The 13,558-nt window shown below is 46.9% G+C and overlaps 1 protein-coding gene across 3 annotated transcripts in view; it reads left to right on the forward strand.

The window, feature by feature from the left end:
• The window catches only part of AMOT (angiomotin), a 61,898-nt gene extending 48,579 nt beyond the window's left edge, over positions 1-13,319 (forward strand). For all 3 annotated transcript variants that reach the window (XM_035725778.1, XM_035725779.1, XM_027609258.2), the window contains 5 exons: positions 513-703; positions 8,612-8,734; positions 9,488-9,720; positions 10,811-11,482; positions 11,846-13,319. In XM_035725778.1, coding sequence (XP_035581671.1) covers positions 513-703; positions 8,612-8,734; positions 9,488-9,720; positions 10,811-11,482; positions 11,846-11,943 — 1,317 coding nt within the window. In that variant the 3' untranslated portion in view covers positions 11,944-13,319. The remainder of the gene's footprint in view (positions 1-512; positions 704-8,611; positions 8,735-9,487; positions 9,721-10,810; positions 11,483-11,845) is intronic.
• Positions 13,320-13,558: the final 239 nt, after the last annotated feature.

Below are 13,558 nucleotides of genomic sequence, written 5' to 3' on the forward strand. Positions count from 1 at the left end.
GGGGCTCGATCCCAGGACCCTGGGATCATGACCTGATCTGAAGGTAGCCACTTAACTGACTGAGCCACCCAGGCGCCCCGTACCCCTCCTCATTTTTAGATGGGAGAAAATCAAGACGCAGAGAAGGTTGCATGACTCACTTAAGGCTACACAACAAGTTAGGGGCAAGGTAGGGCCCAAATCCTAGATTTTTAATGTCTCTTTCTGTTGTGTACCATGCTGGCAGACAGGGATAGCAATTTTTTTTTTCAGCCACCAATCCGCTTTCTGAGCAGCATGACCGTTGGACATGACAAGCTTCTTTCCTGATCAAAGGAGTCTCCTATGCGAGCCCAAAGTTGAGAGTCCTGGGCCTTAGGAGGAAATCTGAATTTCCTTTGCTTCTGAATCAGAATCCAAACTGAAGTGGCTGGGGCAGTAATCCTCTCCAAGAATGGGGGGCTCTTCGAATGGGACTCGGCCACCACGCTTTTTGCACTAACCTGAGGGGTCTCCCCCATCTCCCCAACCAGCGCCAGGGCAACTCTCAACCCACCAACGTTTCCGAATACAATGCCACGGCGTTGATGGAGCTCCTCCGTGAGAAGGAGGAGAGGATCCTGGCCCTGGAAGCCGATATGACTAAGTGGGAGCAGAAGTATTTGGAGGAGAACGTGATGAGACATTTCGCTCTAGATGCTGCCGCAACCGTAGCTGCTCAGAGGTAAGGAGCTGGCGGCCAGAGTCACTGCTTGAAGGGCCCAGGGGGTGGGGGAGGGGCGCGGGGGGGGGCAGAACAGAAAGGTGACTGATGAAAGGATTTTTCAGTGTTTTTTCTTGTTTTTCCTGTAATGCTCTTCCCCGCCCCCCCTGCTCCCCAATTTCTGCTTAAATGTGTTTTCTTTCATCTGGTGAAGCAGGGACTGTGAGGGCAGAGGGTCACAAATTTGAAAATTAATGTTGACTTATGAACTTACCGGAATCCTAGCTCGGCTTTCCTCGGGAGCCAGAAACATTGCAGGTGGGATCAACGAATGTTCGCATACCTCTTTCCACCAGAGCCACGGCTTCTTGCAGCCACGTGTCTAGCTTTCTTTGTTGAGCCCCAGGACTGGAGTGGAGTCCTCGCCAGAGAAATGCCACTCAGAAATTAAATGTCACTCAGGAGTGGTGCCACCATTTGATAGCTCTGGCTCGCCCCAGGTGTGCCAAAGGCTGTGCTCAACATGGATCCATCCCTGCCCTTTGAGCAGGTCTATATTTGAAGGACACGTTCTCTGCGGCCATGAGTGCATCACATGGAAACAGTCACATTCCATTTGGTCAGGGAGAGAAAGTGGCAGGAGGATTTTTTTTATTTTTTTATTTTTTTACCTCTTTTCTTTGCCCCTTTCACATGAAAACATTAAACACTGGTCTTTGGAGGAAACTGTGCTCTTACCTTGTCTGGCTGTCTTGCTGCTGTTCAGAATCGCGAGTTGGAAAAGAAAGAAAGAAACAACAGCAAAAACTAAATTTGAATCGGGAGATGGCCTGGCTCGTTGGAGAGATGGACAGAGCCTGGGTCTGCAGTTGGGTATCTGAGAGAGGCCAGAGCGCATTGCACCCATAGAGTCTCTACCCAGAAAGTTATTAAGAACCACGGTGCTGTTTTTAATGTTCTCCTAAACATGGTAAGCTGGAGGAATCTGGAAACGCTTGCCAGAGTTCAGGCTGGGATGTGTGTGCTGTGCGGAGGGGGTGGCGAATACATTTTATCTGTGATTCCTTCTCATGCCAAATCAGAGGGAAGGCAGTGCTGAAGAGCTGGGCTGGTGGTTTGAAAACCTACTCCCAGTTCTCCAGGAAGACATCTTACGTTTCTCTAACACACTCCACCTGTCTCCAGGTATCCTCTATAAACCTTAAATGGATTGGAATCGCCTCTGCCCCGATTTTGAGGTCCTCATGGGCTTAAGCTTACCTGTCTTTGTTTTCTACAAACGGTGTGCTCAGTACATGCCAGGGCGGTAGCAGAGTGTGCAGATGGTCGGGAAGTTTGTAGGCAGATTAGAAGCACAATTAAGTGTCATTTTGGCTGCTACCTCCCAAGAAAAACACCTGTGGCCTGTGCTTATTTCACAAAGGTTATTCAGGCAACCCTAAATCTGTAAAGGAGATGCAGGATGATTTCTATTATCATTGCACAGAAGCCGAGACAGATACCACTCGTGAAGGTGTGCCGTGTGAGAAAATGTTGGACAGCCAAGGTTCTCGGTGCTGGGATGTTCGATGCTAAAACTGACTCCAGAATAGACTTCAGGTCAGGAAAGGCAGGAAAGCTAGAACATTGTCCCCAGGGTCCTTGTATAGAGAAACAGCCCCCCCTTCCCTCCCCCTTGGAAAGTTTTGAGTATTGGGAGAAAACCCCTTTCAGACAGATTTCTTTCCAGCATCTGTTGCCTTCTGTAAGGTAGATTTAAGTCAAATTCTTTTAAATCACCAGGTAGAAAGTTTCCATGGAATCACTGTTTTTAGTAAAATGTGCGTGCTTATCATTTCATATGATAAAAAGCAGCCAGTTTCCATCTAGTAGAAATACCTTATGTTAGTTCCTCAGGCAAGCATCGTGTATCTGGACTGTATACTTTTTGCATGCCTATTAATCCAACCCACAGGAGAAACTGAGAGATTGTGTTCAAATTCCTGCAAAATGAGAAAATTGGACTAGGCAGTTCTTCCAGAACCTTCTATTTCCAGGATTATACTATTTTTTTTTTCGAAGATAATGCCTCTTATGCTTGGCCACAGAGACTAGTTTCCTTCTCCTCCTTCCTCAGTGAGATTTCAAATTTGGAAGGGAGCATTCAGAAAACTTTCTTTCAGAACCTGTGAGCTCTTCCACCTTCCCTTCCAACATGTCCTGCCATTCCTTTTCTGTCCATTCTGTCTCCTCTCAGCCCTAAAACTTTGACCAAGGTTCTGCTCTTTGCCCCTTTCTGTGGTAGAAGCTTTACATTGTTTTCTTTCTAAATAATTTTTAAGGGCCTAGGGTATTGGCTGCAGATAGAATGTGCTCAACATGTATTTGAGTAAGGAAGGAGAGAAAGAAGTAGAAAGGAAGGAACATGTATTTGAGTAAGGAAGGAGAGAAAGAAGTAAAAAGGAAGGAAGGAGAAAAGAAGAAGTGAAAGAGAGGGAAGTGATTGCTTACTCTATAACAAAGTCCCTGAATCTAGTGCCACATTTTAATGACCTGCTTGGTTCCCTGTGTATTCCACTAGTATCTCAAACTTTAATATATTCCCAGTGTAATAGCTCATAGGGAGATAATAGGTTGCACATTTAGGAGATGTTGCTTGGGTGGAATCAGTGGTAGTTGTAGAATCCTTTCAATTAAGGTATTATTTACATATCAAGAAAACGCCTAGTTCAAGTGTATGGTTTGATGCACGTTGGCAGGTGTATACAGTAATGGAGCCGCCACCACGGTCAAGATAGAGGACACATTCTAAAGTGCTCTTGCGCCCCTTCAACTTGATCCCTTCCTCCCCAACCTGGCCCCAGACAACAGTTCATCTGTTTTTTGGTCATTATAGTTTTACCTTTTCTAGAATGTTGTATAAGAGGACTCATATAGTGTATACTCTTTATGTTTGATTTCCTTCACCTGGCATCATTATTTTGAGATTCGTATAAGCAGATGCATGTATCAGTATTTTATTTCTTTTCGCTGCTGAGTAGTGTTCCATAGTTTGGGTCATACCACACAGGTGCTTATCCATTCACTTGATGATGGATATTTGGATTGTTTCCCTTTTTTGGCCATTATGAATAATAAAATACAGATTTGAATATAATAACAGACAACTGTCTTTTCTCAGGTGAGAAAACCTATTAGGTGATCAATTTATACCCCTGTTAGCACTTGGATTCTACAAAGCACCCCTTGTCAAAGGGAAAGTGGTCAGTGCAAGAAATCGCATGTAGTCTTTTTTTTTTTAAAGATTTTATTTATTTATTTGAGAGAGAGAGCACAAGAGGGGGTAGGGTCAGAGGGAGAAGTGGAGTCCCCACCGAGCAGGGATCCCGATGCAGGACTCGATCCCGGGACTCCGCGATCATGACCTGAGCCGAGGGCAGTCGCTTAACCAACTGAGCCACCCAGGTGCCCACATGTAGTCTTTTCTATATAAGGTGCTGTGCTAAGTACTTTACAATTATTGCTTATCCTCACAATAATTCTTTGAGATAAGTATTATTATCTATTGTACAGATGAGGAAACTGAAGCAAAGACAGGTTAAATAATTTGTCCAAGATCACACACAGTTACTAAGAAGAACTGGGATTGAAAATGACATTTTGACACCTCCACCACTGCTTATCTGCTGCTTCCCAGATATGAAGATTTCAAGATGGTGCAATATAGGGATTGTGAACTGTTCAAGAGTTACTATTTGAGGCTTATTATTTAGTCACTTAAACATACTATAAATAGGGGTGCCTGGGTGGCTCAATTGGTTAAGCGACTGCCTTCAGCTCAGGTCATGATCCTGGAGTCCTGGGATCGAGTCCCACATCGGGCTTCCTGCTCCTCGGGGAGTCTGCTTCTCCCTCTGACCCTCCCCTCTCTCATGCTCTCTCTCTCTCTCTCTCTCATTCTCTCTGTCTCTCTCTTTCTCAAATAAATAAATAAAAATAAAAAATACTATAAATAATCACAATAATATGGCCCAGATTATAACTCCATGGTGCTGTGCTCCTAGAGATTCTCTAGATGCTTAATATAGATGAGGGAAATTATTACCGAGTAGTTCATCCTAGCAGAACGGATTTGTCAATGCAGATTGAAGTTCACAAATGGTGAATATATTTCTGAATAGCAGCAAAAGGATATAAAAAGATAACAAACCCGATCAGCCATGCCATTTACAAGTTTGCATTTCCCGAAGTAGGTTGTTAACCTTCTTCAAACGTGCAATGTTTTGTAGTCTAAGAAGAACTGGGATTGAAAATGACATTTTGACACCTCTTCTTCACGTCTTCTTCAAACGTGATGTAAATCTGGGAAAGAAGGAAGGAAGGGGAAAGCAGAAGTAAGAAGCTGCTCACACACATTATACATGCCTACCTGTTCCTTCTCGGTAGGCTTTCCTCAGTTTCCATCCTCAGCTGTCTCTTCGTTCTACCCTCTGCCTTAGTTATCTTGTTATCTGTTACAGCTTCAAATAGTAAGTCTGACATCCCTTAGATTAAAGTTAGACTTGTCAACAACTTGTTGGATATTGTCATATGGCTATTCATAAGACATGTTAACTCCGATGTAACTAAAATCAAGACCCATTATAATGCTTTCCCAAAGATCTCTCCTTACTTTCCTAGCACAGAAAATGAGTGGTGTGCCATCTTTTCTAGTCATTTGACTTAGAAACAACAAAGTTCTCATGCATTCTCCCCTCTCTCCAACAGCCACGTTTAAACAGTCTCCAAGTTGTAGCAACTATGCCCCCTATGGCCTGTTCCATTCCCCCTGCTGTTGCATCGGTTCATGATTTCAGTATCTCTGGCTGGGATTATTACAATAACCATTCTGACTGGTTTGCCCAAGTCCAGTGTATTCTCCCCGCAAGCCCCCATTGTATTTCGGCCAGAGATAATGCTGTCTTTCTAAAGCACAACTTGGATCATTTCACTCCCCTCAAAAAGCTCTAATGATTTTCAGTGCCTATTGGAATAAAATTCAGACTCGCTTCTGTAATAATTAATTATTTACTTTTTTTTTTTTTTTTTTTTTTTGCCTCGCCTTGCAAGTCTCCTGCCGTCAGGGACTAGTTTTATGCATGTCTAGCCACTTTTTAGCATCACAGTAACTTCAAACACAGTGCTCCACTCAACGGTCGAGTTCACATATTAAATAAACAAACAGATGCTCCCGATAGGAAAAGATGGATTTGAAGTTTAAAAGTTTAAAACACTAGATGTTTTAATGAGGAAATCAGGGGTGACATTCGAGAAAACAACGTAAGCAACATGATGGGGATAACTTCATCGGACAAAGGAAGGAGAGAGATGACCAGAGGGGGAGAGTCGTCAGAAACCCCTTTACTTAAGAATTTAGATGTAGGATGTCAAATTCAGGGATCTACATTTTGGAGTATACAGGTGGTGTTTTCAAGCCAGCAGCTCACTCCCGATGTGCCTAAGGGTCATCTCGGAGTATTGGAAGTTAGGTCGAGCTGCTCCTTCCAACACTGTGCTTGCTTGCTTTTGCCTGAGCCATTGGCTTAGTAGCCCCAGTCTTCTAGAAGGAAGATTGATGTTAAAGGCCGTCCTGGCAGCTCTGTTGGAATTCACTAAGTGCCCCACATTTTCAGGCTCCATTCCTTAGGAGCTCACAGTGTCCATATCAATTAGCTGGCAGGGCTCTGAGTCCCCGAAATGGTCTTTTATGCAACGAAAGTGGCCTGGCTCCCCCAGTGACAAACGGTACGCTCATGTCCCCAGTGTCCATAGACACCGTGCACTCTATTTAGAGAGGCCTGGCTCTGAAGCAGCCATCCGATTGGAACTGTGCGCTGCAGGAATTGGCTCCACGATATAATCCCGGAGCTGGAATTCTCTAAAGTCATCCTCTCTTGTTTATTACCCTCCTCCTACCTAGGTACTTTTCTCTCTTAAATAAGAGGTAACTTTGTTGAGTGTTTTTACAGTGCCAGTGCCTGGCACTGTGTCTTTTACAGATACAGGTTATGATGATGATTTCTATCTTGCATATGAGGAGACTGAGCTTTAGAGGAGTTAACTGATTTCCTGAGCTCATAGCATTTGTTAGTGGCAGAGTACTTGGGAAAGTGGGATTTGACCCTGGTGTGGTCTATCGTCAGAGCCTGTGCTCCCCACATTACACAATGCCATTTCCCCTTGGGTACCTTGGAACGCAAGAGCCATTCCCGGTAGGACCGGAAGCGGGTGAACTCACCAGAGCCAAGTGTGGAATTCTGAGATGCTAAAATATTTCGAATTTAGCAACGGATGCGAGCCACTGTAGTGCTCCTCATCCTTCTTCCTCTCCCAGTTATTTCGCCACTCAAATACATCGGTTCAGCCTTGCATATAAAAGTACAAACATTTGGGGAGACAGTAGTTTTGTAGAACCTCACCCAAAGTCCCTAACTTTAATACCAATTCTCTGCCTCTTCGTTCCCCTGCCCTTTCCTTCCCATCTGCACTGGTCACAATCTCTAAGCTAAGAGAACACAGCTAGCTGCCAGCAGAAAATTCTCCCACAGATCCTCGTTCTCAAAGGAAGTATAAGGAAGCTGTGCCAGTTCATTGTTTTCTTGGTCTATTGTTGGCTTTCCTTGAAGACCCATATAATTACATCAATATTCTTCCCAATCCCTTTTTTTTCCCTCCAAGTGATTCAAAGAAGATCCAGTTTTCTTCATTCCTTTCCCTCTTTTCTTCTACCACTAGTTCTAAATAAACTAAAGAAAGATGCGTGACCTCATTTATCAGGACAATATAGGATTCCCATATATCTTTGACTTGTGCTGTTTAGACATCAGCCACCCATGGGCTAGACCCTCTCCCCAGCACCACGTCCTCCTTCTCGCTCTCTCTCTCTCTCTCTCTCTCTCTCTCTCTCTCACACACACACACACACACACACACACACACACACACACACACTTTACCACTTATTAATTAGTCTTTGAGTCAATGGCCTGAGACACTTTCAAATGAAACAGGATGGTGCCTCGTGCAGTTGGGACTCTGGCAAGAGAACAGTCGTGTAGTTGGGGAAGAGACTTCTCGATTTGGCACTAGAATGTTTCTGATGTAGGTCAGGTAGGAATGAAGTGGCACTGATTCAAAGGCCCTGCTTCTCACTCAGCTCGCATGCTCTAGCTGACCTTCGCTGTTGACGTGTCTATAGTTTGTTTCTAGCACTCAGGGTAGTTGTTGTTCCACATCTATAGCAAGAGCTGTCTAGTAGTACATTCTCTGTCTTTCAGCAAAGTCTAGCCTTTTCCCATTTATAACTGTCATGAGAATAAAGTGGAAATCGATACTATCTTATGTGTAATATAAATAATAATATAAAGTGGAAATATAAATATCTTCCTATTACCTTGCCATGATTGAAAACCTTGAAGGGACTCTGCCGGAAGGCTTTGGGAGGCCGTCTGTCTAGTTCTGAAGGCAAGCCTGTGCACATCTCGTAGAATGCCTTGTTGACTTTTGCAATTGTACTCATGCCAAAAACCTCTTCTAGCTCTGAAAGCTGCACCTTCCCATCTTGGAGGTTCTTTTTTTTTTTAAGATTTCATTTATTTATTTGACAGAGACAGAGACAACGAGAGAGGGAACACAAGAAGGGGGAGAGGGAGAAGCAGGTTTCCGGCTGAGCAGGGAGCCCGATGCGGGGCTCGATCCCAGGACCCTGGGATCATGACCGGAGCCGAAGGCAGACGCCTAATGACTGAGCCAACCAGGCACCTCTTGGAGGTTCTTTTCAATAAGTTGTCCAGAAACCAACCATTCCTAATGAGTTTGACTGTTTTCCAGCAATACCTTTGACTTGGGAGGGAGACGATAGGATTCGTTGGTTTGACTGCCTTGTCATCATCACTGCCATCTTCCTTCCAGGGACACAACAGTTATCAGCCACTCTCCCAACACCAGCTATGACACGGCCCTGGAAGCTCGCATCCAGAAAGAGGAGGAAGAAATCTTGATGGCCAACAAGCGCTGCCTCGACATGGAGGGCAGGTAAAATACTGATCTGGACCCTGGTAGATCTGAGAAGAAGGTATCGAGACCAGATAGGTCAGAAGGGAAGGACAGGAGGCATCTTCATTCACAACCGGGAAACCCGATAATGCAGCTTCCCCCGACCCCTGCACCCCTGCCAGCCTGTTACTTGGGATTTGAAATGCAATGACCTTTACCTTGCTTTCCCCATTGGCCTTGGTAATTGCTTTCCATCTTCCCTCTGCCAGAACTGTATTGCTGGCATTTGCACTCTGGGGTATTCTTTCTAGCATTGGACTTCAACCCTGTGATACAGCAGAGTGCACAGTAAGAGAATATCCATTCCAACTTGGATGTAGGGCCCCTGATACCTCTTATAAACTCATGATTATTTACTTATTAGCTGCAGTTGTGGCCCATTCGCAGTTCTCATCTTCTCACTAAATACATCGTTCCATTGACTCTGATTCCTCACTTCGGCACCCACTACATCAGTCTACTCTCTCATCTACAGCCTTCTTTTCCACCATGACCTACCTTTGGCCTCCTGAGGTTTAAGCAACAACTCCTGGATGCTCTGCTCTACTCATTTGGGCATGGAGAAAGGCATTTTAAGAAACGTAGCACACTGCCCCTTGCTTTACACCCCAGAAATAACTAAACCACTCCTCAGTCAAAAAGATACTGGAAGCTCAAGTCCAAGCAGGCCGTGAGACCAGAACATGGAGGTGGCGACAACGTTTTTATACGTTCTCTGTCTTTGGCTCCTAGGATTAAGACCCTCCATGCCCAGATCATTGAGAAGGATGCCATGATCAAAGTACTCCAGCAGCGTTCCCGGAAGGAGCCGAGTAAGACAGAGCAGCTGTCATCCATGCGACCCGCAAAGTCTCTGATGTCCATTTCCAACGCCGGGTCAGGCTTGCTCTCACATTCTTCCACCCTGACCGGCACCCCCATCATGGAGGAGAAGCGAGATGACAAGAACTGGAAGGGGAGCCTAGGTAATGACAGTAAATAAAGAATGCAAGTGACGGTAAATAGAAAACGCAAGTGACGTGTTTAAAGGGAGCCCCGACTTAGATATGTGCCCACTCAGCAAGGAAAAGGAGTGAGGGTCCGGAATCTAGAGAGAGGATGATATACCAGGTTGGGTTTCTGTCCTCCTGAGAGGAGCTCCTCCACACTCTTGACGTCTCACTGAGAGAACACCGGTTGAAGCCAAGGCCTCAGAAGATAAGAATTCTGAGTTCTGTTTGGGTGGGAAGGAAGACAACTTCAGTTTCCTTTAAAAAAATTCTCAGATCTGGCCTTGCCACGTGAGACCTTTTGTCTTTGTCCAGAGCCCACGTGACCTCCACGTCGGTCAAAATGTCAGACTTCCAGATTTTTCTCTGTTCTTTGCCCCCACAGAATAGGAGGACTCAGAGTTCTAGTTGAGCTGAATGGAGCTGGGTGGCAGGGTTTTGTTACCAGAGTGTTCTGAGATGAGAACTGAGTGTACTTTTTCATTCCATTCCTGTCCATTCCTTCCCCTCGGATCAAAAGCCCAGAAATATCGTGGCTATCACGAGGCACCTTTTTAGAGCCTGCGAGAGCCCCCTTTGTATTTTAATTTTAGGTCTTTTTGTTGCTTCGAATACCTTTCTTGGCCCTCTGAGACTTGCAGAGTCCTTTGGGTAGAGGAGGTATTCTGGGGATCACGGTCCTGATTAGAACCTTAGGTTGCACAATTACCATGACACTCATCGGTGACCACAGACTTCTTCCCCCAATCCTTTCCAGCCATCCGGTAGCGGATGATGTTGGCAATAAGTGGAACTGAGTAGAAGCATTCTGAAAGCTCCTTGGAGGTCAGTCACCATCGGAAGCAGGAGTCACAAGAGATTCGCAGGACACTTCAAGGTTTCATACCTTGTGCTGGGGTAGAGAACGAGCACCAGGAGGGACGGTGCCTGCCCAACCGATTCCTGGGCTCTCTGGAGGCACAGGGGAAGTTTCTCCCGAACCTCCTGCAAGGAAGAAGAGGCAACCAGAGGTCTGCGTTTGAAGAGCCTGCACCTCTCTGACCTCTTTTCCCGCTTTCCCTCGTAGGTATTCTCCTGGGTGGAGACTACCGCGCTGAGTCTGTCCCTTCCACACCGTCGCCGGTGCCGCCGTCCACTCCCCTGCTCTCGGCTCACTCCAAGACAGGCAGCCGAGACTGCAGCACCCAGACGGACCGGGGAACCGAACCGAACAAAACCGCAGCTGTCGCTCCAGTCTCGGTTCCCGCGCCGGCCGCTGCCGCCGCCATCACTGCCAACGCTGCCGCCAGCAGCGCCGCCGCTGCCACCAACAGCACCACCATGGGAGCCGCCGCTCCAGCCGCCGCCGCCGCCGCCGCCCCATCTCCGGCAACTGCTGCTGCTGCTGCTGCTGCTGCTGCTCTCGCGGCTGCCGTTTCCCCAGCCGCCGCTGCTCAGCTTCCAGCCGCCGCCTCTGCCGTTGCCGCGGCGGCGGCTGCTGTTGCTCCCGCCGCGGCTGTTCAGGTTGCTCCAGCTCCTCCGGCTCCGGCTCCGACAGCGTCTCAGGCTTCTGCTCCGGCTCAGACTCAAGCGCCAAGTCCAGCTCCGGCTGTGGCTGCTCCTCCAGCTCCAGCTCCGGCTCCGGCTCTGGCTCCGGCTCCGGCTCCAGCTCCGGCTGAGGCTTCTGCAAGTCCAGCTGCCGGTTCTGGGTCGCGTCGTTTGTCTGTACCAAGTTTGACCTGCAGTCCGGATAAGACAGGTAATGAGTCTCCATGCCGGGGCAGCTTTGGGCTCTGCCCTCAATTACAGGTTGTTTGTTGGCACCCTGCTGCGTAGACACTGTTGGTCATTTGGCCAGAGTTGTCCGTGTGCTAAAGGGGAGCCATCACAAGACACAAGGGCAGAGTCTGTCAATGGCTTCTTGGGACACCAGGATGGGAACAGGGATGAGCCAAGGCCATTCTTCCAGTAGAAGTAAATGCTCAGGTGAACAAGGGGAGGGGGTGGCGGGCGGGCAAGTCTCGATCCGCCATTGGCCTCATGGCTCCCAAGCTGTCGATTTCTAGGAATCTGCGTCTTTACCTTGTGCCTGAGTCTTTTCTAACCCCCTGTTTCCATTTAGATGGCCCTGTTTTCCACTCCAATACTCTGGAAAGAAAAGCTCCCATTCAGATCCTGGGACAAGAGCCTGATGCAGAGATGGTGGAATATCTCATCTAAACGGCGTGTTCGAGAGCTGCAGTTTATCAGCGAGAGTGCTTTTAATCATTTTTCCCTTTTGTTTGTTCTTATTTTGAGGGTGAGGACAAGGGTTGGGGGGGATGTTTTTTAAAGGGACTTTTTATTGAAATGATGTAGTACTTAAGTAATACCATACAAACTCCAGTCTACTCTGGTACACACTTAGAGAGTACCTCTAAAGACCGCTTAATCAGAATGTGCTCTAAAGTTTATTGTGTGGATTTATACAAATCCTTGGACTGTCGATAGCTGGATATACATGAATGTTTTCAACGTGCGTAATTCTATTTCGCATTTCCATATTCCAGATCATTTTGATTGAAGAGCACAGTACGTTTGGTAGACAGTGTGTAACATGTAGTTCAGAAGTGGGAGGCCCGAGAGAATTTGCACGTGTGCAGTTTTGTATACTTACCATCTAGACAGCGTCCAGAGAGAGAGAGCTCTCGTCTCGGGCTCGCGAAAGGGAATAGTTTCGGGAGCTGTGTAAGCTGGAGAAAAGGCGGGGAATATTGGGGTGTGGAAAGGTGCTGGAGCTAATTTTCCTTCCCAATTTCCCAGCTGCCCTGTGCCAGGAGATTGTGTTTATCTTCATTTCAGTGGTGCTTTGGAAGTGGATTCTTTTGGTTCCCTCGTGGAGGTTCATACATTCATATATATACTCTGGAGTAATTTATGCATTTGGATAATTAATATATTGCTTTCAGATGCTAGGAGAGTAAATTAGCTGTGTGATGGACAACTTCCTCTTTCTTAGGGAGTTAGACCATCAGAGGCCTTGACGGAGAGTTGCATGAGGTGCTGTGTGTGGCCATGAACACAGCTCGCTTGCCTTTCCTGAGACCAATCTGCTTAGTGCTTATTTCTTCTCCAGCACAAACTCACTGGCTGTGTCACCAGCCTCAAATTTCCAACCGTTGGCAAAACGAGGAAGCATTTTCGGTGATGGGCCGAATGCTTTGACTTTCTGGTGGCTACTTGGAAATAACTCCTTTTGTTTTCCCCAATTCTTAGCATACGTCTTAAAAGGCATCGTTGACTATCACCTCCAAGGGAATAGCATCAGAAGCCCAAAGTACTATGCTGCAGCGGGGGGCGGGGGGAGAGGTGGGCTGCAGGTGTACCCTTAGCTACCCCTTCTCGCTGCCAGTGACTCCATCTCGGAATACCTTTGGAGAGCAGCAGGAAATGTGCATGTGGACAGGGACCAAGGAGGCCAAGGCTCCAAGCTTTGCCATGGGGCTGCCTCCAGGGACACAAAAGGACTGCTTTTTGCCACGGGTCCCTGCTCTGTGTCACCTCTCTGCCCTTCATTAAGGTGACAGATCCACAGACAATGTCATTAAGATCAGGTTTCAGGGGTATGGGAGGGTGAGGGGAGTGGGGGGGGTGTTAGGTAAGGGTGGGGGGTAGAAGTTTGGGGATGTGTTAGTTAGAAACCAGATTAATAGAAGAGTAGGCCTGCTATATTACGTCGTGAGGCATAGTGGCTGGAAGGAACTGCAGCAGTAGAGCCCTACCCCCTCAGTTGAGTGATGAGGCGTCTGAGACCCGGAGAGGTTACAGGACTTTTTCAAGATCACACAACGCAGCT

This window comes from Zalophus californianus, chromosome X (genome assembly GCF_009762305.2).
Source record: "Zalophus californianus isolate mZalCal1 chromosome X, mZalCal1.pri.v2, whole genome shotgun sequence".
Lineage (NCBI taxonomy): Eukaryota > Metazoa > Chordata > Mammalia > Carnivora > Otariidae > Zalophus > Zalophus californianus.